The sequence below is a fragment of the Perissodus microlepis genome, chromosome 22 (genome assembly GCF_051167445.1).
Source record: "Perissodus microlepis isolate ML-2025 ecotype Zambia chromosome 22, ASM5116744v1, whole genome shotgun sequence".
In the NCBI taxonomy this organism is placed as follows: domain Eukaryota; kingdom Metazoa; phylum Chordata; class Actinopteri; order Cichliformes; family Cichlidae; genus Perissodus; species Perissodus microlepis.
This window is the reverse complement of record NC_140481.1, coordinates 15,285,173-15,312,779: the sequence shown is the minus strand read 5'-3', so window position 1 is coordinate 15,312,779 and position 27,607 is coordinate 15,285,173. Positions and strand designations below refer to the sequence as shown.

The window sequence follows — 27,607 nt, the reverse complement described above, 5'->3', positions numbered from 1 at the left end:
CATTTAAAAGCTAAAGTAATCGTGAGGATTTCTGCGTGCAATTCCCAGCAGGGAGAAGCAATAGTGGCCTGAATATAAAATGTGATTATTAGCAGCCAAATAGGGCTCACGCAGATTGAACGGCTCTCTGCTGGGCTCAGAGTGAACCTTCGACTGCCAAGCGGTCTCAGGTGTGTGGTCACCGCCACAACAAAACCAGCGAGGCGCATCAGAGCTGAGAACCGCGCATGCAGTTCACGAGTGCTGCAGTTCATCACAGCCACCGCAAGATGGCGCTGACACACTGCGGTGGAAAGCCGCAGATCCCCGGGCACGGCGCTCTCTCAGTGGCCCCCGATGGAGCCAACGGATTACAAACTCCTGTTAAGTGGCGCACCGTCCTCCTCCTCCCCATCTTTCACCTAGAGTAAAGCCAGGCGGACGGAGCGCCTCCTTACCGAGCTCGAACTGTGGGAACTGGGAATCAGCGTTGACTGTCAGCGACCAGCCGGTCGAGCTCTGCAGTGTAGGGGATAGAGAAGGAGGTGGTGTGAGGAGGAGAACATTATAGACAAAGACAGTGAGATGGGTCCGGAGGCTGTGAGGTATTCGTGATTGTCAAGTAAACGGCGGTGAAGTTCTCCTGCTCCGCACGGATCTTTTCTTCAGGTGAGGTGAGTTTTCTCTCTCTGCCGGAGCACCCGGGTGGTTAATGTCTCACTCACGGGTGGTGTGTGTTACAAATATCCGCCCCCGAATAATTCGCTGTATTGTCCTGTAAGTGACATATACGATGCATGTGTTGATGTTATAGAAAGAGGAGAAAATGAACAGCTTGCGGGACTTTGTGGGTGCATGAATTTGTTCTGAAGAATGAAACAACCCAGGGAGAAACTAATAAACCTACAAATCCTATTAATTTTTTTTAACAAAATTGTTATTCTAAAAAAGGGAGTTGGGGTATTCTCTCTTTGAAATAGTGGAAACCACGGTGCAGGCTTCACTTATAAGCCTCTGCTTTAATTGTATTCTCCTGGTGTGCTATATGAGAAGATAACCTCTGTGAGAGGAAAAGATCCATCTCATTCCCCGGTCCCTCTCAATTTTCCTCTCTCCCCTCTGCTTCATTCTTCCTCACTTGCCTGCCTCACCATAGTTATTTCCCTCACTCCATCCCTCTAATCCTCCACCCTTCTCACAACCTCTGTCTCCCTCACTCTCGCTAGTCCTCCTTCTCTGCCAGCTCTAATAACACTGCAAGTTTGCAGCACCAGAAATCTTCACTAGACTATAGCTTTTCCCAGTCCCAGCCAGCTTTTAGTTGAAAATATCCCTTTCACCTCCAATGGCTGATGGTCTTTAATTGGTTGCATAACATGCCACATGCCTCTTTAGGTCGTGTTGCTTGTGCAGTGGCTGTTACTCCCTTTGCTTGATAATCGATACATAACGGAGCAATTACAGCACTTGAGTGTCAGGGACCTTTATGTGACTGAATCATTGATGCCACATCAGTCACAGTCACTGTACACATGTGCATTTGTGGTGAGCAGCTACATGCACAGAGTCAAGAGTCATCAAGGCGCAAGCTCTAACGATGTTACTGTATATGCAGAAAAAGAGCTCGGAGTTCAAGGCTGCTATAAGTTAGGTCATTTTTGCTCATGTGCTTTCTGTTAAATATTTGAAACAAGTTTCAAATTCTTTATTTGAACAAACATGAAAAATTATTACTGTATTCAAAGTGGGCTCCGTAACACATAAACCTTGACAAAAACATTTGTATCACTCTGTGTTACCTTAATATCGCTGTAAAAAAAAAGATGGCAAATCATCCAAGCCATACTGAAAAATCTTGAGGTGTGATATGAAAATTTGCTGTCACCTCTGGATATGTGCAACGCATGTGACAAGTGAGGCAGATTCTGCACGCCGCCCTCATACAGTGGATCTTGCTGGAGAAGTCTTCCACATCCACACTTCACTATCAGTGTCATCTGCTGTCAACTGGAACAGAGAGACATCTGCTCTTTCCCCCTCCCACGTGCACACACACACACACACACACACACACACACACACACACACACACACACACACACACACACACACACACACATTATCAGCCGGTTATACATACACAAATGTATGCCAGTGCACGCGGGCACGTACAGCTGACTACATGCCACTCACTCACGGGTCTGTTGTAAGTCACACACCTGCCCTTTGGCTCCCTCCTCCGTCCATTTGTCTGTGTACAGCCCATTCGCTACGCTCAGCTAAAAATAATCAGCACCACACACATGGAACATGAATTATGGAAGAACCGAAGGAAAGAGAGAGAGACATTCAGGTCAGAGTCAGACCCAATTCCAACAGCTTCACTCCCCAAGGACGACACTATTAGACCACTCCATTAATATGCAGTTTGTATCATCTACTGTATCAGACCTGTGGTTATCCTTTAGTTTGGACTAAGTGGACCGAGGCTGCCCAAGGGTTCGCCCTAAAGCTTTATGCACATTACAGGCTGCGAAGCTGGATCCATACAGTTTCATGAGATTAATTATGCATGTGATGCAGTGTTTCCAATATAGCAGTCATAAATCTAAAGCTTATTATAAATAAGTGTTAGCTTTACAACCAACATCAGCTGCTGTAACCTTTGAATAAAGAGCTTTTATTGCTGCTTTGCATTTTCAATATGCTTGCTATTCTGTATATATACGTATATATGTATATCAAGAATGATTCAAGATTTTCAGAAACACTTTTCTTAAAAAAGTTGCCCTCCTACTGTATATCCCTATATAATGCGTGGGCTTAATAAAGATGATATAATAGGAGCTTCATTGCTTCATTGCTAAGCTAAGGTTGACCTGCCCTGGTTGTAGCTTAAAAGAGTGGTATTGATCCTCTCATCAGATTATTGACAGGAAGGCAATTAGTTCCCAATATGTTGAAGTACTCCTTTAAAGACTCGGAAATGGTGGAAATGGGTGAAGAAATGCAGGGGAGTAAAGCCCACCATATCCCAGTATGCATACAGTACTGCAGGTTAGGTGTATTTGAAAGATGAGAGGGTTGTCATTTATTTAGTTATTTATTTACTAAACTACTGAGTACAGCTGTTTATTCTGCTTCTTGTGCCAGAGACAGTGTTGGCATTTCAACCAGTGGAGTCAAAGCACTTATCCCGATCATCTTTTTCCACATTATCTTATGTAGAAAGTAAGAAAGTGCATATCAAACAGCACACATAAATGCTAGTGTGGATATATGTGACATGCCAAATCAAGCCTCACTGATTTTGACTTTACAAGCTTTTACTTTAAGAACTTTAAAGGTGTAATTCCTCAAACAGGTTCAACACACTAATAAGGAGTGGCAAATCGAGTCTGCAGAACCCACACAGTCCTGAGAGTAACTTTAAACAAAACACTTATGTGGGTGGTTGATTGATGCGTAGAGTTATCCCTTTGAACATGTTAGGTATTATTCAGATCATTGCTGGTGTTGGAATAGAATAACTCACCTTGACTAAATGGAAGGTGGCAGATATATTTGGGCCTTTTTTTCCTTTCTTTTTTTGGCGTAATGATGTGTCACATTCTTGCAGAGTGTAACTATAAGACGTGATTCATTATGAATGGTTCGTTTCACATGACTATGGCAAAAAAAGTAAAAAAAAATCTCTGTGTCACAGTAATTAGATACTTGACAATATTCTATTTAGGGATGTGAACATTATACACGCGGCGGAAACCTGAGGAGAAACCTGGCAATATATTCTGGTTACTCAGCATAGCTCACTGTATTCCTGTGAGCGTGCACACCGGTTTGTTTGCATGCATGTGCTTCCTTGTGTTCCTCAACATTATGCATACATACATACATACATTATAACGTTTGCATTAACATTTGTAAATGGACTTCCGTGCAAATGTGTGTTAACGCTACACAATATATGTGCATTTGTGGACCTTGCCTGTAATTCAGAGGTTTAGAGTCCCTGACCTTGAACAGTTTGAGAGCTGTTTGCTTAGTCAGGGCCACTGCATCTGCTCATGTCAAGGCAAAACAACAGTGATAATGCACTGCAGTGCACGTGATTTTTTTCCCCATCTATCTATCTATCTATCTATCTATCTATCTATCTATCTATCTATCTATCTATCTATCTATCTATCTATCTATCTATCTATCTAGTTACAAAGTACAAATCAACCCTATCTTTTCTTCTCTTTCTCTTTCATTTCAGTGTGTGATTGCGCGTTCAGCATGAGTAACATCTATGAGTCTGCAGAGGCCACGCTGGGCTTCATCAGCTCTCCGTGCCTGACCAAAGTGGAGCTGAGAGTGGCCTGCCGGGGGATCTCGGATCGTGACGCCCTTTCCAAACCCGACCCGTGTGTGGTGTTGAAGATGCAGTCACACGGCCAGTGGTTTGAGGTACAGTAATTGGATGGGAGGAGGGGTGAGAGGTGCGGCGTGTAAATGTTTGATAGCCAGAAAATAGAGGTTTAATGGTCAGGCGGAGCCATCTGTGGAGTGTTTATTATTCTGAAGTGTCCTCTCTCGTGATGCTGATTCTACCCAGGGTAAGACACTCTGGTAAGAGCTGCAGGTGTCCGAGAGTCTGTACGAGTCTGTACGTGGGCGCAGTTTCATATCTCATTGTTGTTCTGTTATAAATTAGATCGCTATTTCAACTATTGCTTTGGTGGATTATTTTCCTTTTACTCTTGTCGTGGGGGTCCACAGAGATGATTGAACAGCCCAATGTTATTCACCTAGTAATATAACATTGTGACCTCTATATTTGGGCTTTGAACACTTTCACAAATACTTTAACTTTGGTCTCTGTATAATTTTCTTTTGCTTCTAATATACACTTGACACATTTTTCATTTTCAGTAAAAGCCATGGCACACTCTACACAATTTGCCCATGGCCTGATGTGTGTGACTGCGAGGCTCAAGTGCATTCATCATCTTTTCAGGTTCTGTGGCAAACAATTCCTTATGAATTTCTCCGCAGACAGCACTTGAAATTACTCAAGCACGTAATTGAATTCATGTTTGACTAAATGATTGCGTGTAATCAAGAACCCGAGCTATCGTGCAGAGCTGTGATTGTGTCGCTAACCTTCCTCCTACTAAACTGAGAGTTATGTTTGGTTCTTATAAATTATGGATGTTAATCGTCACAGAGGTCACCAGAAAGCATGACTATTGTCGGCTGGGCTAAAGAGTTTATTTATCTATCCAAATATTTCTGTCATCTAGGAATTGAAAGCATGATCTTAAAGCACACTTTTTGCAGCATTTCCCAAAACAGCTCATACATGGAGCAACGTAATTAACCTTTAAAAGGCCGTATGTCATGGTTTGTCTGGCCGGACTCAAACGTAGGTGTCACGGTTTGCCAGGGCAAGCCGTGGAGAATGTTGGAGAAAGGACCCAAACGCTGGACTTAGTGGAATAAGCAGTGGGTTTATTTACAGTGAGGTAAATGTACACCACACAATAAATCTCCAAAGTGCTCCCTCGACTCCCGTGACGTGTCTTCTCCTAAGTGCTGGTATTTCGTGCTCTCTGCCCCTGTGCCTTCGCACACCCCGTGTGTCTTGCAGTCCTGTGTTCCGCTGTCCTCCTGAGGAAAAACACAGACACAGCCATTATGGCACCAACTCCAGCAGGCATACACTGAACAGCACTTTAAACACTGACATGGAGTCTAACGCAACGATCCTGCGCCGGAGGAAGCTCCATCGCTTTGTTAAGTAGCTCCCCCGACGAGCCTGATCAGAAGCAGGTGTGTGGGAACCTAGGTGTGACCAGCAGCTGGCAGGGCCACACCCCTCAGGCCTGCAGGTGGCTGTCCTTCATCCTCCAGCCACACACACGTACACACACCAGCATGGAACACGAGAGCACAGTGCAGCAAACATACATCCGATAATAATAATAATAATAATAATAATAATAATAATAAAGGTCCACACTGTTCACGGACCCCGAGTCCCCGGAACCAGATCTGTGACAGTAGGACTCAGGAATGAAAGTTCATTGAGTTTATTTCCAGTTTTGGTGCAGCTAATGTTACATACAAAGTCTGTTTGAAGTGCTCAGTTCAAAAGTCCAATATGTAGAAAATCAAATGGAAGAAGGTTTCCGTGAATCCAAGGCCATCCTAAGAAGAGACACATTAGAAAGCTTTGGCAAGTAAAGTGAAACAGAGACTTACAGCAAGGCCACATGGAAGCTACTGCCATTATAACGCTCAGGCGAAGACTGATTGTCAGGTCACAGCTTAAATTGCAAACAGCTGATTGCTAGATGATCCAGGAGGATCCCGCCCCTGTAAGGCAGGTAAACACACTCACACACAGAGGAGCAAGCACGCAGACAGAGAGAGAGAACAAAGGGGAGAAACAGTGGAGATGCAGAGGAGGACTGGAGGACCATGACACCGTAACTCACCCACAGCCTTTAATTCGTGTGTCAAAATGAGGCTTTTGTGTCAGTGAATGAGTCATCGCTACCAAAATAAAAAAGTTCTTTTGACAATGTGGACAGCAAGGCGGTGAGAAGTTTAGATATTTTGTCAGGATGACGGTTAAGAGGTGTCTTTTTCTCACCTTCACATTTCCTAACTGCCTGATTTTTTAGAATATTTTCACATATCTTGACGTTGAAGGGCCACTGATAGAAACTTTTATTTTTCCGAGAATAACTGACTTCTTGTTGACAAAATGAATGCAGATGACAAGAGCACAGGTTTTACATTCATTGTAAAATACATGTAATGTGAGAGGAAACATATGTTGTATTAATGTAGGGTCTTTATCTTACAATATAAAAGCACCTTGAGGCAACTGTTGTTGTGATTTGGCCCTATACGCATATGATTGGAGTGAAGTGTACAAAAATGAGACAAACTACGATGACAGTAACGGAAAAAAATGAACATTTACAGAAAGCTGCACAGATTAAAACATGTAAAGTGTCTTTAAGTCTCAGCATGTCTTGCCAATTAAATAAACAATTCTGCATGTAATGACTTTTACAATCATACAATTTGATCAAAGTGTAGAACAAATAGTGTACTATTTGTGTACTGCTAAAAAAATTAATGCAACTCTCTATTAGTGAAGTACAAGACAATTCTGGGAAGCATAAACCATTAAACCATTAAAACCATTTTACATGCTTCAGTGCAAATGAAAGTGACAACAGGTTTGCACCTGTTGGAGACACAAGAAGAAGACCATTAAATGTAGCAGGAGGTAGCCACAGACTATTGCTCCCTTGTTATTCTTCCTGACTGATTTTTAGCTAGTTTTAAGTCCATCTCCTCTAGGATGGCACATTTAAGTTCATCCCTCAGCACAGTCTCAAGAGTGAGGAGGAGATGGCGGGAGACAGGCTGTTACATGAGGAGAGCTGGCCAGGGCTGTGCAAAGGCATAAATCTAACCTTTGTGCACGGAGGACCATGAGGAGCACTGCCAGAGCCCTACAAAATGACCTCCAGTCAGGTACTCATGGATGTTTCTGACCAAACTGTCAGAAACAGACTACTTTTTTGTGGGAACTGTGCTCTCAGCCCAGCACTGTGCTGCTGGACAGCCGTTTCCAGCACTCCTCTTGCAATGGTCTGTCTCCTGTTATCGCCTCCACTCTCTTGAGATTGTGTCGGGAAATGCAGGAAACCTGGCATACATGTATGTGCCATCCTGAAGGACTACCTGTTCCTGAAGTTATGGGCAGTTTTGCTCGTCTCTTTTACAGTAAAAAAAAAAAAGGATTGTTTAACTTTATGCTTTAAAGTGTTTTTTCTTTTCCCCCTCACGACTCAGATGCTTTTCAAGCCTTTCAAATGCCATCTCATACTCGCACATAAAGCACTTCTACTGAAGCCAAAGACATGCTGAAGACTCACAAGCGGCGGCATCAGTGTTGAGAATGAGGAATCAGGGCGATGTTGCAAAAAAGAGGATCTTTGGTTATTTTTAGTTTTCTTTCCTCTGCCTTTGGGATGGACAGACATACAGTATATGGAGTGAACAGTGTTCCTTTTAAAAATGTAGCTACGCACACCCACACATCCGTGCAGATCCTTCCACATTTAGTGCTACACTGTCCCACTCAGCAGATGTACGTTTACGTATGTAAATCCACACGTGTAACTCGTTTGCACAAACTGTCAGCGACACGGAAGCTGCACTCCCACACACACACACACATATACACCACTTTCCATTTCCACAGGGGCTCAAGATCGAGCGCTCTGAAAGTAGTGCAGCATTATTCCTCCTTTGGAGACGCCACAAAAAGCTTTTGTACGACACAGTGCTGCGTTTTTTGTGTCATGTCTGCGCGTCTGTGTCTTCATGAGTGAGTGTATGCGTTACAGTAAGCCCCTTTTGCAGAAGTGTGGGAATGGGCCGGTGGTATCATTGCCCATCAGATCCAGAGTGTCTTAATTGGATAATTGTTGCGAGAGATCGTGTTTAGGCCGCTTGGTTAGTGTGTGTTTATGTATTCATGTCTCTCGATGCTTTAATGAGTTGCCAGCCTATTGAGAAAAGCATCAGGATAAGGCCAGCATTTGTGTGTCTGTCGAGCCTGCTGGTGCGCTCTTCACTTTTGTCTGTGTTTGCGTGCGTTCATGTGCCAGAGGGTTATCAGCCATAAAAGGGAGCCAGTCATTGCTGCTAGTGTTAGATAGGTTTTGTTGACAACGTCACAACATACTTTTCTTTTTGCTTCCTAATCCTTTGAGCAGTCAGAGGGATGAAAATGTGAGATCAATGTTACAGCTGCAGTCAAATCTCTGTGCAATCAAACAGCTCGGGTGATTTTTAGTCATCACGAAAAATCAATAGCCGCAGTTCTCAAGTTGATAAGTGTAAACAATGTGGTAATGGCTATTTGTGGTTATTGCTGCAATTCTGAAAAGTCTGTTGAGGTTCGCAATCAATGCTCAGCGGCAGTGTTTCTGATGTACAATTTTCATACTTTAGTTCACTTTGGAAAGAGCATAAAAAATCCATTTAAAGTCAGACTGCCTGTAGTAAAAAGCACAGTGTTATGAAACTGCTTTTTCAGAAGAACCATAAATGATGTTCTTTAATGAAATTTCGTGAAAACTTGAATCCAGTGTCCACGTGAAGAAGAATAATCAGGTTTTGCCGAACGTCTTGATATTGGATTTCTTTTTTCACCAACGCACATAAAAGATCTCAGTGATATTGCTAAAGGTTACGAAGAGTTCATCAATTCTGATTCTGCAGTTTGAATAAACAAGTACTTATATAACTGAATCTGTAAAAAGGGGTACAACAAATATAAAAATCAGTAAATAGTGGTTACAGAGTTGCTATTTATTGTTTATCGTGATAAAAATACTTGTACAGATAATGATAACCTAATAAAATGATCATTAATTATATTTTTTTTTAACAGGGGAAGTATTTTTCTATTTTGTCTTGCCTTTTCTCTTTACCAGCTCTTTTTTAATTTATGCAGCCCTCTGGGTTCTTGCTGTGGCAAACATTTGCCAAGCATCTGTGTGATTTTTACAATAACCACTCTGGTGGGCTGCAGTGATTTTTACAGGAATCATTGCAGTCCATGATGATGTTTCTGAAACCAACTGAATTACCAAGTTTTCTGTTTTAAAGAAATTTGGAACCACCAGAAGTAGAAGTTAAGTGCCTTAAGCTTTGTTCTTTTAGGTGCCACAGATACTTTAAACGTAGCGTTGTGAAGCTGTTTGTGTCTGTTTGCAGGTGGACCGCACAGAGGTCATCCGCAGCAGCAGCAGCCCGGTTTTCTCCAAGATTTTCTTGGTGGATTATTACTTTGAGGAGGTCCAGAGGCTCCGCTTTGAACTTCACGACATCAGCTCCGGCAACAATGGCCTCCGTGATGCTGACTTCTTGGGAGCCATGGAGTGTACCCTAGGACAGGTCAGTGATTCTCTTGATTGGCTTGTACACTCTAAAGGAAGAGCATGCACGAAGCAAGCAGGTCGATTGGGAAATCAGTATGACTGATGAGTGCAAACATAAGTGAAACAGTCACAATACTTTACAAACTGTTATTCCTACTCTCACCCCCACGGAAGTTAAAATATAACACATAGCTCCTATAAGTCAAGCTTAAATTAACTGAAAATTAAAGAGTGTGAGGTAGGTCAGTGAATGTGAGAGGAGTTCAGAAACAATCAGAAATGTGTGTGATGTGAGTGTTTCTGGAGGCGAAAGCATGACAGAAATGCGCTTGTAACCTCCAAACTGGATTTACCTTGTGCATCGCAAGCAGTAGGTGCAGTAAAAAAGCATACAAATCTTCCTCAGAGCAGCATGCTGTTGGGATAAGAATCGTCTACTTGAGTATGCTCAGTCAGCTACTTCGTTAAAACCATGGCAGGTGAAGTAAATAATACTGATGATATCGTAATAAGGCTATTTTTTCTCAGGAAACCTCAGGCCTTGGCATTTATGTGAGTGTAACTAAATAAGATTATTATTTTAGACCAAAGACGCCCACAGTGTCGGCAGCACTTCTTCCCCTCAGAGGATAATTGCCCCAAACGCACCACAAAACCTGCTTAGAAACGGTTAAAGGAACAAAACAAAGAGCCTTAGACATTGACCTGGCATCCAAAACTCCCCAGATCCCAATCCAATCGGGCAACCATGCCATACATATGGAGGTCAAACTCAGCACACAACCTGCATGGTGCTAAAGATACGCTGCCTACATTTTGGCGCCAGATGCCGCAGGCCATCCTTAGAGGTCCTGTATGCATGCCACAAAGAGTGGCAGCTGTTTTGGTGGCACGAGGGAGACCTACACAGTGTTAGGTTTCAATGACTAAAAAACAACTTCAGTTGTGGAAGGATGTCAGCTTTCAGCCTGAGTTCAGTTGATGCACTGTCTGCATTAACATGCTTTCTCTGTCCATGAGTGCTTCTGATAAAAAGCCCTGAGGGTGCCTGAACTGTTTTCAAAGCCTTTATATGTGCTTGTGCTAAACTGTATAGCCTTGTTATTCACTTAATGGATTTGTGCCTCTTTAATGAAGAAGTTTTAATCAATATTTAAAGATTTGGTTTATTTGCATTTTTCACTCAATATCCAAGAGCATTTAAAAGAAAATTGTTATTGCACTACTACTCATTAACAATTTGAATAAGTGCATTTGGGGGAATTGCTATCTAATGTAATATTAAATGAAAGGAAATAGGATGCGCAGCCCAGTGTTTCCCTTATCTTTAATGTCAGGTCTGCAGTTAAAGGAAGTGTTTACTTTTTACTACTCATCAGAGACAGCAGAGAAGCTGGTGGATGTATAACACTGACTTAAGGGTGTGAAAGCTTCTTGGAGAGGTTGTTTGGAAGCTATTGTTTATATAATCATTTTATAACTCTGTTAATAACTGTATTTGAAAAAATAGAGGTTATGTTTATCTTACATCATATCATTTGTAGCAATAGTGTGATCATTTTCCTTTTTCTGTGTACGATAGAAGCCCTGAATAGTTGCTAGAGGAAACGCTTGTTGCAGATGCATTGCATCAGTAATATTGTAACAGATATTGACATGTTGCATGTAAGCACTTATACCTGCTGTAAGACTTAATTCTGTTATGATCAATGTTGTTGTTTTTTTCTGCTTTATTGGCAGAACAAAAAAACAAAAAACAAAAAAAGAAACCCTGACAGCACATTGTAGGGAAACGGAAGCAATGAATAAATAAGGACAATGAATGAGATTCTAATTACTAAATGCCTCAGTAGTGCCAGGTAATGGTGTCTAAGGATCAGACCAAACGTCCGAGTGCATGCCAATAATTTTCAATAGACTCACAACGGACACACCGGCATTGCACATAAATGCAGTGTAGGTGTCACACAGGCGTGGATGGCTTCTTTAGTTGTGGCATTAGCATGCAGTGACAGTGTGATTGCAGTAGGTTGTCCACCTGATTTAATGCATTATATTTCATACCAGTCTATATGTCCATACGTCTATACACGCTGCACCTCCATTAATATCTACAGCAGTGCCTGTGTGTAGTCGTGCATCAGGGTATTTGATGTAAGTGCAGCGCCTATTATATTAGGTGCAGTAATCACCTGCGTGCCTAAAATATAATTTACTTTTTATCAACAATTCAGAGGAAGTCTGGGGTTCTGGGGTTTGACAAAAACACGAGCTGAAGTTTTGTTTGTTGTTTCCAGCTGCGAAGCAGTCTTTCCTCTGAGTTTATTAACAGCTTCATCCCGGCACCAGATCGGTCACGTCAGTGATTACTTATAATCATCTGTTATCCCTGACATGGAGATAGGATCTGCCAGGATCTATGTGAACCTTCTTTGTCAGCAACACAGACAGACTACATGGTCTACTTGCATTGGGAACACACAATAAGCTTTCTTGATACAAAGGAAATTTGTTGGGGATGTAGATGTTTTTTAATGTGCGTACATGTACGTGTACAAATGCCTTAGCTGTAGCAGGAAGGGGCTGCGTGTTAGTCGGTTGGTGTGTTTGACACATCATCGTGAGTGTGCACTTGGCTGCCTGTGTAGCACGTTGTCAGGCTATGAAAGAGACTATGAAGTGCAGCTGAAGTAGAAAAAGGGAGAAATTGTGGTACCTTTGAAAGTCCTTGACAAAATAACACTACTATAAGATTTTCTGCTGGTATTACGACCACCATCATCGCCATCTTCACCACAGCAAATAACAATAAGGATAAATTGGTCAGGGAGAGTGCAAGCAGCAATCACTGCCACTTGCAGTGAAGCGCTGACAGAGCACCACCCAGGAGGCTCCAGAACTGGCTGGCAAAGTCAGTCACCCCAGGTCGACAGTATGTCTTTTGCCACCTTGTAATATTTTAATCATGAATACTATTCATATTACCATAGTTTCATCTTTTCATCTTGTTACTTCGTTTAATTTTTTAAACATATTAATTTATTGCACCAGATGTTGGTTCTGTTGTGAATCATCCCCACACTCTGGAGGTTTGCTCAATGTCACTTTGCTCCTGTTCTTAAATGCTCTGAGATCCTGAGCAGTGAGGTTATTTTTTAGGGCTAAATTTATACGAAATAGCCAGATTAAGTTGATAACTATGGTTTAAGGGGAGCAACATGGTGGCACAACCTTGTGAAGCCTATGAACAAAAAAAAATAGTTAATGTACAATACATCGACAGTTTAATAATATTAGTGCCAAATGGGGCAGCTGTGGTTCAGGCGGTAGAGAAAGTCATCCAATAATCAGAAGCTTGCTGGCTTGATCCCCAGCTCCTCTAGTCTCCATGTGGATGCGTCCCAAATTGCCCCTGGTACATTCACTGGCGTCTGAGTGCGTATGTGTAATAAATCAAACTGTATGGGTGTGTGTGAAAACTGGAAAATGTGGGTTATAGTGTAAAGCGAGTGGAAAGGCAGAATATAAATGCCAGCCAGATAAAAAGTCAGATGTTTCAGTTTTTAGAGACTAAAGTCAGTGTAGAGTAGAGTGAATATTTGACTTGCATTCTCCAGACAAATGCAAACTCTAAGCGGAGGCTGGAACATCTGAGGTGATTTTTTTCTTTCTTTTTGTTTCAGATTGTTTCACAGAGGAAACTGACTAAAGCTCTTCTCAAACAGGGAAACACTGCTGGAAAGTCTTCTATCACGGTACGGTATGGCATGGGTTCCAAAGTCAACCGAACCACGTTAAACACTCCTACACATGCAGAAATCACACACACACATAGACACGCACACACACACACACACACACCACCTCTGTGCACTCAGACACCCTGAAGATAATTAATTTGATGATGTTGCCTGTTCAATCTGTGCTGTAGCTCATTTCCATCTCATTTTCTCTCACCTCCTTCTTACATCTCCGTGTCGATCTCTCTCTCTCTCTCTGTCTGTCTCCTTTCGCCTCCCAACCTTCCCTCTCCACCCTCACTCTCTGCCCCGCTGTATAGGTGACAGCTGAGGAATTGTCTGGAAATGACGATTACGTTGAACTCTCATTCAGTGCACGTAAGCTGGACGATAAGGTTTGTGCACTTTCAAAAATACTCAGAAATGTTGAAGTTTTCCTTAAGATATGAGGGTAATTAATACTGAAGATGTGGGTCTGTGTGTGCATGATGCCTGGTTGGTGTGTTTGTGTGTGCGTGTGCTTGGAGAAGTATGTGGGCAGAGCTGTGGGACTTGATTATGAAGAAACTCGCACAATACACACTAGTACAAGCTGGTATTAAAGGAGGCCTGCTGAGATAGGTGGGCACCCCCTTTCCCAATAACCCTCTTTTATCTCACCACCCCAACCACACACACCGATAACTGTATTAATTTTCCAGCTGGCACATGTGCGCACACACACACACACACACACACACAGACATGGATGACTAATCCAAACAAGTAGTGCCCTGGGGAAAAGATGGAAGAAAGCATGGGAGTGGTGGATAAATTGGAGAGGACAGGAAAGGGATAGGTGGAAGAAACAAAGAAGAAAAGGAGTTTAAAGGGGGCGAAATAATGATTCTGTTAGTGTTCGAATGATTTATGGTGATCAAAGGGAGTTCTGAGGGAATGCCTCACATGCGTGTTTTCTCTCTGAAGGATTTCTTCAGCAAGTCAGACCCTTTCCTGGAGATTTTTAGAATAAATGATGACGGCACTGAGTCGCTTGTGCACAGAACCGAGGTAACCGCGCTCGCACATCCGTGGAGATGTAGGCAGCTGTTTTAGTTTGGAAATAAACAACAAGCGTGAATTGTCTTTGTATTTATTGTGCACAGACGGTCATGAACAACCTGAGCCCAGTTTGGAAATCCTTCAAAGTTTCCTTAAACACACTCTGCAGTGGAGACCACGACAGGGAGCTTAAGGTGAGTCTGGGAATATTTTTTCTGCAACAATCATAGTGGCAATGCAACTATTTAAGTTCCTCCAGTGAAATGCAAGGCTCATTAAGAGGGCCGAAGCCAAGCAGCACCCGAGTGCTTGCACAGCATCATCACCAGCCTCCATTTTATTTATTTAAAACATAAAAAAAGAAATGCCGTTCATTCAATAAATGCGGACAAAAACTTAAAATGACAATAAATAAAGTAGTTTTACCCTTTTTCACCTACATACAAAACATGACATTAATGCAAAGGACAGCGGCACGTACAAAAAGCCTTTGTCCTTTTCTCTTTTCAGCTCCAGGAGTTAAGTTCAGGTCAGGCGTTTTTATGATATCATTGTGCTATTTAAAAAGTCAGATGGGCGTTAAGGAGCTCAGTGGTTATCTTAAACTCTCGCCTTTACTTGTCAGAGGAGATCTCTTCGCCTTTTTGGAAGCAGTGGCCGCCACGTTCGCAGAGAACAGTTATTCTTTTGCATGAATAAACATGAGATTGTTCATTAAATATTCAGAGGTATCTTAACTCTGTGTGGCTCCTGACAGCGGGAGAAAGGGCTCGCACGCGCGCGCACGCCGTCGGCTATGGTTTCCAGGGCTACCTGTTTCGAACAGTCAGAGCTTTAGTGAGAAATGGCAGGGCAGAGATTTCTATTCAGACAAGTGCTTTCTTTTCACCAGACTCTTAACTGACCAATGCATAAATGCATAACCCTCCTCTGCAGTGTCTCGCCGTCTCTTCCTTTGTACTTGAAATCGGCAAGGAGCCCATTTCTCCACCTCTTTACTTTTCTTTCTGTCCTTTCGCTGGTCTCTCTCTCTCTTTGTCAAACAGTTAGTATTCAGTGAATGGAACAGAGCTTCTTAATTTTTTCATTACTCTCTAGCACAGCTCTCAGCAGTTTGAAGTGGAAGCAAGGCTGCAAAAGCGAGCGCTCGCTACCTCGCGCGCGCGCGCAAATTACTTTCACAAACACAAACATGCATGCGGTCTGCAAACGATCACACACAAACATGCACGCACGCTTTAGGTGCGGGCTGTGAACAGCTTAAGTGGGAGACAGGAAATTAGGGGATTAAAGTGAGTCATTGTTTTTAATCAAGCATTGCTGGATTGCTTCTGATTGCTAGTTGCTGGGGTGACCTCATGCAAGGAGGTTACAATGCAAAACTGCACCGCTGAAGGACTCATTCACAGGCATTAGAGCTTCACAAAAGACCCGAGTTTTTTCAGTCCGTGTTAACATGTGTCTCTACTGACAAACCTTTTTGAATATCATTGATTGTAGTGACTTTGCAGGACAGCCTACATATGAGAGCCTTGTGCCATCCTTTGAAATGAAAGGACTGTGTCTTTATGATGTGCTTAGCCTTGCCCCGCTGACCCTCACTTGATTGAGGCAATTTGTCTTGCTTACTAGCTCCCAAGAGTGAGTCAAACTATTATGTCGAAAAACACACACACAAGCGTAAAGCTGTCGCTTAAGCCGCGTACCTCTCAGCATCCTCAGATTAATATTTCACCGCTCCGTTGCCCCCCCACCAACACCGCCTTATCAATCATTCAGCATGGCATTTCCCTGCATGCCTGCGAGTGCCTGTGTGTTTGTTTAGGTAACGGTGTTGCAGCTGTGCTCTAAACGAGTGAACGTGTGTGTGTCTCTTCCAGTGCACAGTTTGGGACTGGGACTCCAATGGAAAACATGACTTCATCGGGGAGTTTCATACCACGTTTAAGGAGATGAGGGTAGAGCAGGAGGGCAAACAGGTGAGAAAATGCGCGCTTAAGCTCCTGCACATGCTCACACAAGAGGAATAAAACAAGTAATGTTTACTCACTGACTCAGGGCCATAAATTCATTTATGCACTGTGAGCCCATTTGCATCTCTGTCAGTGCTTTTATTCACATATCCTAAATAATCCTCATTTAAATAAAAGCAGAGCTCCTTTTTAATAGCTTTGCATCATTATGTAGCAAATACATAACGAGTCGAGCAAATTCCTTCTGTGCTCCCTTGATACCATCTGCATAACTTGTGTGTATCTGTGCGCCTAGATCCAATGGGAATGCATCAACCCTAAATATCAGATGAAGAAGAAGAATTACAGAAACTCTGGCGTTGTCATTCTCAACCACTGTAAGGTGAGGTAAAGCTTTTTCTGTCTGCGTTCCTTCCTTTTTGTGCAACAAATTGTTATTTTCGTTGTTAATTTAAATATCAACTGACTGTTTGGGGGATTAATTGTTTGACTTTTAAAGCATGAGATAACAGTGAAAAAAAAGGCGTGCCTTCTAATTGCTACTTTAGTCCCATTAATATTCATAGACCTAAATACACTATTTTTTACAATTATATTAAACAGAGAAAAGAACGATAAATGCACAAACCTTATTATCATTGTGTTTCTGACTATAAATACATTTTATTTTGCTAGGAAAACGGGAAAAGTGTGCAGCAATTTATTGAAATTTGAAAATATACGTGGAAATGCACATATAAAGCAAAAACAGAGTTTGTGCTATTCAATATTTGACCATCTTTTTTTCCTTTAACACAGCCTGAACTCTCTTAGACAAGCTTTCTTGTCATTTCTTTAAGTAGTCTTCAGGAATAGCTCTTCTTCTTCTTCTTGAAGGGCATTTCAAAGCTCTTCTTTGGATGTTGGCTGCCTTTTATTCCGTTCTCTGTCAAGATGATCCCACACTGCTTCAGTAATGTTGAGGTCTGGGCACAGGAGGCCAGTTCATAACTGATGGTGCTTTATTGTGTGTTTCTACCCTTGTATCCTTTGCTGCATTAACAGTATGTTTTGGATCATTGTCATGCTGAAAAATAAAACTGTTACCAATCAAATGTTTTGATGGCACTCTTCTGTGTTCATAATTCCTTGGATTTTGAGCCATGACAGAGCCTCCTCCATGTTTTACAGAGAGTTGTAAACACTCACTGTTGTACCTCTCACCTGGCCTGATTACTTGAACTAAAACCTTCCAATCTGAATTCATCACTTGAACCTGTTGCGACTGATTTTCAATCTACTTTTTTTGTAATTTGGCATAACTCAGCCTTTTCACCCTATTTCGCTTCCTTAAGTTTGGCTTCTTGGCAGTGATCCTTCCACTTAGACCTTCTGATGAGGTCTAAGTGAACATTAGATGGATCAACTACAGGCCCAGATGCATTTCTTTGGTCCTGGGTCAGGTCTTTGCTGGATTTTCTTCATACTTTTTAAAGACAAGAATTTTAGATACTGTTCATATGCAGATAGTTTTAATGCCTCTTTGAAAAGCCTGGAGAAGTGTGAGAGAAACACATAAGAAAGTCTGGCTACTTGAAACAAAATATATAGAAATGACAGGTTTTGACTTTTGCACAGTACTGTAACTATACAGACAAAAGTCATCGAAATTGCTATATTTGTATATAAAATGTATTTGTTTATTTTTTAAATTATTTTCCCATTTAACAGCACTGACTGCATTATGTCCAATAATTTCTGTAGTGATCACCTGACTGTAGGTAGCACTTTCTGTCATAATCAGGCTGTCAGTTCACTAATATAGGAAAAGGGCCCATTACATACTTTTAATAAGAAGCTTTTTGTTCAATATAAATTAAAAAACAAACAAACAAAAGAAATAACTGGAAAATGGGCGGGAAAAATGGAAAATGAATAAATAAAAATGGGTAAATCCGATGGAGAAATTACTAGAAAAGTAAATAAATAGTATTAGTAAACTAGTAAATCAATAATATTATGGGTTCTTTTTTTCCTGACAGATTATTAAAATGTATTCCTTCCTGGATTACATCATGGGAGGCTGCCAGATTCAGTTCACAGTAAGTTCCCTCAAATGTAATCTCTTTAATGTTTACATCAATGTGCCTGTTTGTGTCCGTCCACGCTGTGTGAGCGTACATGTTTCCATCTCAGGTGGCGATAGATTTTACAGCATCCAATGGAGATCCTAGAAACAGCTGCTCCCTCCACTACATCCACCCCTACCAGCCCAATGAGTACCTCAAAGCGCTGGTGGCTGTAGGAGAGATATGCCAAGACTATGACAGGTAGAATCCACTCCATCAATCATCGTTCCACCTAATGCTGACACAAGGGCACGCATCCAAACACAGACACACTCTGGATTTTCCCTCTGAGAATCAAATCCTTCCACAAAAGTCAGCATGAAAAAAAACCTCTTCCTTTGCTTTATGAGCCTCACAAAGCTTTTGTCCATTATTTTTACCCTTCTATTTTTTCCTTATATTTATTTATTTTTCCCAATGAAATATGTCTGTCTCTTTTTCTCCAGTGATAAGATGTTCCCTGCATTTGGATTTGGAGCTCTGATACCCCCTGACTTCAAGGTAGGATATTTGGGAGCATGCACATGTGTGCAAAAGCAAAGGGCAGAGTGGGTGGGGTGGGTCTGGAGAATTTATATTTAGATTTGAGATCTTTTTGGAGGCTCAGCTTGCTTTTGATCAACATGAAAGGAGAATACATCTGTCAACCTGTAAATTGGACTGAATGCATCGTGCTGAGTGTGAGTGGTTTGTTGTGGCAGTAAAAAGGCCCTGTCTTTTCTGCCCTGCCTGAAGGTTTCACACGATTTTGCTGTGAACTTTGATGAGGACAATCCTGAATGTGCAGGTGAGCTACCCACACCCTTCCCCTCCCCCAAACGCGGACACAGAGACATACACACACTACTTCGCTTCAGGCTCGCACAAACATTCGCATGCACAACCAAAGCAGTCCCCTGCATGCCTCTCATATCTCCCTTGCTGTCGGTCCCATGTTCCACCCTTTTATATTTTTCCCTGATTTTTTTTCCCTTGTTTTTGCTCCTCACAAATATGCACAGACATACACAAGCATTCGAACACACACGGACGCACACACAGCTGGGAGGTTTGTCACTATGCTGCTGGAAGTATTTCAGGCTTGCGGACACAGAGAAAAACAACACTAATCTGTATGTGTGAAATGGGCTTCTGTGCTCCTCTCTCCACATAGCTGACGTTCCCGCCGTGACAGCGTGTGTGTGTGAGGATAATACGGGAATATTTTGCACAAAATGCTCGGTCACCTCACAGTGCGGTCACATACACAGACTCTGATTCATCTTAGCAGATGCTTTTGCAAGTATGAGAACTTTTGGCTCTCCAGGGTCAGGCAATAAACAGAAAAATGGCAGCAAAAACAACCCACGTGTGTGTGTGTGTGTGTGTGTGTGTGTGTGTGTGTGTGTGTGTGTGTGTGTGTGTTGCAGGGATCCAAGGTGTGGTGGAGGCCTATCAAAATTGCCTCCCTAAGATCCAGCTGTACGGGCCCACCAACATCGCTCCAATCATTCAGAAAGTGGCCTCCTCTGCCTCAGAGGAAATGCACACCAAAGAAGCCATGGTGAGAGAGAGAAAGAGAAAGATGGAGAGAAAAAACAAACTCATTTGGTCTTGTTATTGTGTCTGTTGATGTTTGCACTGGCACACATGGAGAGAAGCAAAAGACAAATAGTAATAAAAAGACAAAAAGAACTTAAAGGATGAATCAAAAAAGAAAAAAGATGAATTGAAAAGAACTTGGATTGATATTAATTTAATTCTGGTCATAAATTTTAGAGCAGAAATTCGTCTCTGACTTAATGCCTACTGCTTCTCTCTGGTGGATTAAAATGAGTTTTATTCAAATTAGCCCCTGACAAGAAGCCATTTTTAAAACAAATTTAATTGAACATGTATTCTTCATTTCTCCCCCTTCCACCCACAAATACCCCTCCTTCCCCCCACCCCCTTTACCTACGTCCCACCAGGAATACTTCATCCTGCTGATCCTGACGGACGGCGTCATCACTGACATGGCCGACACGCGAGAGGCCATCGTGCACGCCTCTCACCTGCCCATGTCTGTCATCATTGTTGGTGTGGGCAACGCAGACTTCACAGACATGCAGATCCTGGACGGCGACGACGGGATTCTGCGTTCGCCCAAGGGCGAGCCTGTCCTCCGCGACATCGTCCAGTTTGTCCCTTTCAAGGACTTCAAGCATGTAGGTGATGGTTGGGAGGGGTTTTGGTCAAAAAGCTCTGACTGGTTAATTTAGTACACAGGTGTCAAACTCCAGTCCTCGAGGACCGGTGTCCTGAAACCTTTACATGTGTCCCTGCTGCAGCACTCCTGAATAAAATTAGTAGGTCATTGGCAACTTGACTCCACGCTGAGGTGGCATGCAGTCAACCCTAGTCAAGTAAATTCAAATACATGTATAAATGTAAGTGTTTGGAAAATTGTACTGCTAAAAGGATTTTTATTGCACCATGTTCATTCACTCATGAGCTGATGTAACATGAATCAAATTGCTGAATTGCCACCTCAGCATGCAGTCAAGTTCTACAGTCTTGCTAATGAACTGCTAATTTTATTCAGGTGTGTTGCAGCAGGGACACGTGTAAATGTTTGAGGACAACGACCCTCGAGGACTGGAGTTTGACTCCCCTGATTTAACACATTAAAACTTTCTTAACAACAACAAAGCACTGGAAATTTAAGGAGGTTACTGACATGGAGGGAAGATGTTTTGATCACTACTAAAAAGGCTATAACTATCACTCAGCTGGATATCCAGCTGTACTACTCCAACATTCAGTTATCCACAAGTCCCATTCAATTTCATGCCTCGTGTCTAAAAGATCTTAATTATGATAAGGCTGTTTTACAGCAGACATTTAGAAAAAGAAACAGCAGGGAAGCACTAATGAGATTAATGGTAGTTTTGTTGTATTTGGGCACAGAGCCTTAATGTGATTAGTAACACCTGTGTATCCCTACTATTTCAAGTCAAAACGGTTGCTTTGACGAGGGCCTATTTAAAGCACTGATGTTTTTTTAATTTGTTTTTGTTTTTGTTTTTTTACATTGGGAGGTATACGGGTCAGTCATCATGTCACATGCAGTATTAAATTAATGACTTGTAACAGTTTATTCTATAAAAGCTTTTAAGTTTAAACACATTTCAGTGGTGGCACGTCGATGTTTAGCGGTTTACCGCTCACCTCACAGAAAGAAGGTCCTGGGCTGGAATCCTGGGGCCTTTGTGTGGATTGTAGACATGTTCTCCTCACATCAGCATGGGCTTCCTCCCACAGTTCAAAGACATGCCTGGGGTTAGGCTAATTGGTGATTCTAAACTGGCTGTAGGTTGTTTGTTTCTGACTGTGCTGCAACAGACTGTGCTACCTGTCCAGGAAGTACACCCCTCTCACCCGATGACAGACTACAGCCCCTAGATTCCATCCAGGGAGTCTAGGGTTCAATACATTTCCAGTGCATTTAAATAATATATAATATAATATATATAATATGCTATCTAAAACTCAAAATTAAGTCTTTTAAGAAGATTTAAAAAATGTTGTTTAAACTCTGGCAGAATTTTCTTTTTAGCTGTTGAAATAATCAAATACATAAATATCTTCTTCTGAATATGCGCATATTTGATGTGGCACATTTTTACACTGGATGCCCTTCCTCTCTTCCTAACCCTCCAAGGGATTTGTACCTCCTCTGGGTGTTAGGTAAATGTGTTAACCTCTACACTACAGTGCCACTCAGCATGTGTAATTACCAAAAGTTTGCTGTTGAGACAATTAAAACTGTTTTGACCATCCAGTTTTATTGTTCTCAAATCCCAGGATTCGCACAGTCTGGCACATTTCATCGAACACAGGATCGAACAGAAAGAAATGTCACTTATTTTTATTTTATTAGTTAATACATTTTATTCATTTATTCTTATAAATTCTATAAATTTTATTTAAAAATATTGTATATATATATATATATATATATTATTTATGTATAGTGTGTATGCATATATATATATACATACACATGATATTCATTTATTTATTTATGATGCAGTGGGACACTGAAATATGCATGTCACGTCACTGACCCACATATGCATGTTTTTAAAGTAGATATAAGTACTGAATTGGTCTCAAGACACATTAATACTAAAAGATTTGAATCACGACCGGGGCAATAAAAAAAAACTGTTTGGGATATCACTAATTATCCCCACATGAAGACAAGCTTCAGAACCTCAGCAGCTGTGCCTCCTTCTGAATAAATTATAGTTAATAAACATTTCCACTTCATTCCAATGAAAATGAATTCAAACATAGTTCTGTTATATTGCTGTACTCGATCTGACCAAAACAGACTTGAGACTCAAAAACAAATATACGGTAAATGCCAATTAATCTCAAATAGCATGCAGAATGCAACAGTAACTTTCAAATAAAATCAGACGTCTTTCACACTTTATGTGGTTTAAATAAGCGAGGGGATATAAAATTCTCATATTACATTATATTTTATGTAGTATAATATGCAAAGGCAAGTGCAAACTGAGAAAGCACGACAAGTAACAAAATTGCACAATAATAAAATGTAATTTAAGACTAAACAAAACAAAAACACAATCAGAAGAACACAAATGTTGTGTATATATTTGTGAGCACCAATTTCAGTGTTAGGTGTTGGGATTTTATTTGTACTCTGAATTTCTGTCTTGTGTGTGGGGGATATGATTACAGTATTCAGGGGATTGAAAGTGTGACTGTGTGGGCGTAACGTGCTCGGTTTGCTCGTCAGAACTCATCAACTATTGGCTATCGGCCCTCTCTGTGTGTTTGTATGTGCGTGTTTGTGTGTGTCTCTGTCTTGGCATTAATTTTGCCTGCCTTTGACCAGATGTGTTTGACTGGGTTCGTTATGGTGAGCTTGATCTATGACAAGTCAGGAAATTAAACAATTACGCAGTAATAGAAAGGGAGGAAGGAGTAGGAACATGCCGCACGGACGCGTATGAAGACAGACAGAGACATACTGAGAGGAGAAGGAAGGGTGATGAAGGGTGGAGGATGTGAGACAGCCCATGGGTGGTGGTGCTGGTGTTGGAAGGAGGTCAGCAGGAGACCAGAGCTAAAGACAAAAGGGAGCGAGGGAGTGTGTGACAGAGGTGGAGAGGTGATTTTCTGCTCTGTCGTTTCTTTTCAGAGGGGATTAGCAGGACGGAGCTGCTGGGTGACAGGCAGAGTGGGGGATAACAGGTAGATAGGAGCAGAGAGGAGAAAGCATGAGGCAGGGTGGAAATGAGAGGAGGAAGGGTGAGGAGGTTGGGGTGGGAGCACTTTGATGATGCATTGTCTCGGGGAATTATGTGAGACGGAGTACGACAGACTCTCTGACTTTGAGCATTCTGAAGTGTGAGTGCTGTGGCAGTATGTGTGTGTGCCCGTGTGTAACAATGTGTGTTAATACATGTGCTGGAAGAAAGGATAAGGATTTCTTTTCATTCTTTCTTCAGTAATATACACGACTATTGTATATTTTACACATTTTTAAAAGACTCACTCAACTATCTACTCTTGTCATTCGTTATTGGTTAACACGAATATCTAATCGGCCAATCACATCGCAGCAACCCAATGCATTTACGCATGTAAACATGGTCAAGACAGCTTGCTGAAGTTCAAACTGAGCATCAGAATGTGGGGAAAAAAGGTGACTTTGAACCTGGCATGGTTGTTGGTGCCAGACGGGCTGGTCTGAGTATTTTGGAAATTGCTCATCTACTGGGATTTTCTTGCACAACGATCTCTGGGGTTTACAGAGAATAGTCTGAAAAAGAGAAAATATTCAGAACGGCCACAATGCTTCGAGCCGAGATGAACGTAACTTAAATAGTAACTTAAATAAGCACTTGTTACAGAACAGGTCTGCAGAAGAACGGTGTTCATTTTGATTTAGTTTTATTCATATTCTTTTGAGTATTAAGCTATTTAGTTTTAGTCATAATTTAGTCTATTTTTCTTATAGTCTTAGTCTAGTTTTAGTCAACTAAATATCATATGGTTATTGTAGACTAACTCTAAAGTGGATTCAGTTGACTAAAATATAAAGTGTAAAAGTTTGTCATGCTGTTGCTGTGAAAGTTGCTCCACATGGTTTGCAAAGCGTCTTATTTTCCTTGACATTAAATGCTTAATACCGACTGTGCACCATTTAAATACCGAAGCCTGCCTGGTCTCCAGTAGAGCACCTTTAGGATGTGGTGCAACAGGATATTTGTATTGAATGTATAACCCACAAATCTGCAGTAACTGTTTCATGTCAATACAGACCAAAATGTCTGAAGAATGTTTTCAGCACCTTGTTGAGTCCATGCCATTGAGAATTAAGACAATTCTGAAGGAAAAATTGGGTTTTAACCCAGTACTAGCACAATGTACCTAATGAAGTGGAATTAAGAGTGTATATGTTGAGTAGTAAGTCAAAAGGTCAAATAGAGATTTAAAAGTCAATAGCTGACATGTCATGAACTACTCACCAAATCCCTTCGTATAACCTAACATCCCATCTAATCCCCACTTTGAATTTGGAGAAAATAAGATGATGACAGTCACGGAATGGTTTGACTTTTATGACTTTTACAGCAGGCATCTTGACAGCTCACATTAAATTTATAATGTCAAGTAAGTGGATTTGGCTTTGTTTGAAAATGTATTTCCACTCATATTTTTAAAGTGCTTCTCAGGAAGTTGCCACAGACTTTTGTCAGCCCACCCAAATGGAAAAAAAAAGCAATTAAATCACAACATTGGAACAACTGGACTGTTTTCCACTGGTGTACTTAGCAAGGTCTAATGCGAATAGTTGCTTATTGTTGCAGCCTACTGAGTGCTTTTGTACAGGATGTGATGCACTTGCCTCTTAGGCGTTTTACAGCATGGATGCAGAAAATATAAACCAGGCCAGGGTGTAACGGAACAGAAAGGTGAGGAGGGATGTTTTGAGGTTTTCAGATGAGCTTGTCTGGTCACATCAGTCTCACTGGTCTAAACCTTTGGCAGCATCAAGCTCAGCAGCATCCTCGACTCGGGCATGCGTGGTGTTACTGGTGTATTAGTGACCTGTCTCCTCTTGTGTCTCTGTTTGTTTTTCCAGGCCTCCCCTGCTGCCCTTGCTAAGAGTGTTTTGGCAGAAGTCCCTAACCAGGTGGTAGATTACTACAACGCGAAAGGAATTAAACCCAAGTGCATGTCAGATTATGAGTCCACAAGAACCTTCAGCCCCTGACAATGGACTGCGTGCACACATACATACAATTACATATACATGTATGAATCCTATATCTACATTTAAGTACTGTATAAAACGTATACATGTCCAAAAGCACAAGCACACACATACGCAAACAAACATGTACACAAAACAATACTACATACAGTAGACTAGCTCAGAGAATTAGCTCGTTCTGGTGATACAAATTGAACTACTCTATTGGTGACTATTGCATGTTTGGCCACAGTGGCATCACCTGGGAAATTAACTGCTGTATTATCTACTGTACATTAAAAAAGGTATTTATAGAAATAAGAACAGTCTTCTGAAACAGCATGCATATGCAGACCTTAGCTCACTGGGGGAAAGAATGACACTCTTACCTTATTTAGATAACTAGCAAGTGCATAGACCAAACTATCTGTCAGCATAGAACCTAATACGTGAGATGCATAACCCGAAATGCTTAGAATTAGCATTGCAAATGTTATTTAAAGGATTGATAGCATTTCTGTTTGTGTACTGCATAAATGCATGCATTATTCAGCTCCTGTTAATTCCCCTTTTCTAGTAGTTGCTTGCTAGTTATGAAATAAAGTATCTTGTCATTTGTGTGAGATTTGGGGTTGTCTTTGGTGTTTGGGGTTCTTTTCTACAGATTTGTTTGACATTTTGCTAAATGGAATGAACAACTGAATAATTGTAATAATTTCTTAATAACCTTCTTACATTGTAAAGAGTTTTGGGAGGATAGAAACGCTTGTGTGGTAGATACTCATCTGTGAGCTGAAAATGTTTTTTTCTTCTGTATTCTGCATGTTGATTATAATAAAGACCCTTTGGTTTTCTCATTTTAGTGTGATCTTTTATGACGGGATGTCTTCCTTATAGTGACAAAAAACAAGAACATATGGTGTAAATGTCAAATACTATGTAGCAGTTCTGATAACCCCTGCCAAAGATCTGGATTTATAATAAAATCCACATGGCCAGCCGTGTTATTAAATTAGCTCGTACTCCACAACAGCTCCAAATGCCACATACTTTTCACACACTGATAAAAACCATCAGCCCACAGACACCTTCACTGACATGTCTGCCTTTCCTTCACTCGTTCCTAGACAGACATTAAAATGCTAGAATAAATTATTTCACTAATCTCCATACAGTTTAATTAATGCGAGCCAAAGTTGGGCTGTCCTAAGAGGACACTCCAAGCGTGCCTCGGGCTCTGGTAGTCAGATCTGTATTCAGCTCATGAACCTTTTGATATCTGTTTCCCTATCATAGATAAGCCCCATCAGAAGAGACCAGAAATATCAGCTTCACAGCATAGGAGTCACATAAAAACTTCTTTTTTCCTTGGCATTTTGCCTGTCTGTTAGACTTCCAGTGAAGTAAGACAGGAAATCTGGAAAAGACAGCACGGGAATGACAAACAGCAGCGGTTCAGCTCCGCTAAACCAGGGAGTCTGCAGCCATGGACAATCAACAACAACTGTGGTATTGACTTCTGAAAGTAACCACTTAAAAATGTCTA

The 27,607-nt window shown here is 41.4% G+C and overlaps 1 protein-coding gene across 2 annotated transcripts; it reads left to right on the top strand.

The window, feature by feature from the left end:
• The first annotated feature begins 319 nt into the window (after positions 1-319).
• On the top strand, positions 320-26,918 carry cpne4b (copine IVb). 2 transcript variants are annotated; one of them, XM_084919406.1, is made up of 16 exons: positions 320-648; positions 4,241-4,431; positions 9,778-9,957; positions 13,625-13,696; positions 14,002-14,076; positions 14,648-14,731; positions 14,827-14,916; positions 16,603-16,701; positions 16,991-17,077; positions 18,717-18,776; positions 18,871-19,004; positions 19,250-19,304; positions 19,539-19,590; positions 20,213-20,346; positions 20,753-20,989; positions 25,951-26,918. In XM_084919406.1, exons 2-16 carry the CDS (start codon positions 4,261-4,263, stop codon positions 26,080-26,082), a joined length of 1,662 nt encoding a protein of 553 aa, XP_084775532.1. In that variant the 5' UTR covers positions 320-648; positions 4,241-4,260; the 3' UTR covers positions 26,083-26,918. The 2 variants fall into 2 exon arrangements, with proteins under 2 accessions (XP_084775532.1, XP_084775531.1); XM_084919405.1 differs by having other exon boundaries at positions 321-653.
• Positions 26,919-27,607: the final 689 nt, after the last annotated feature.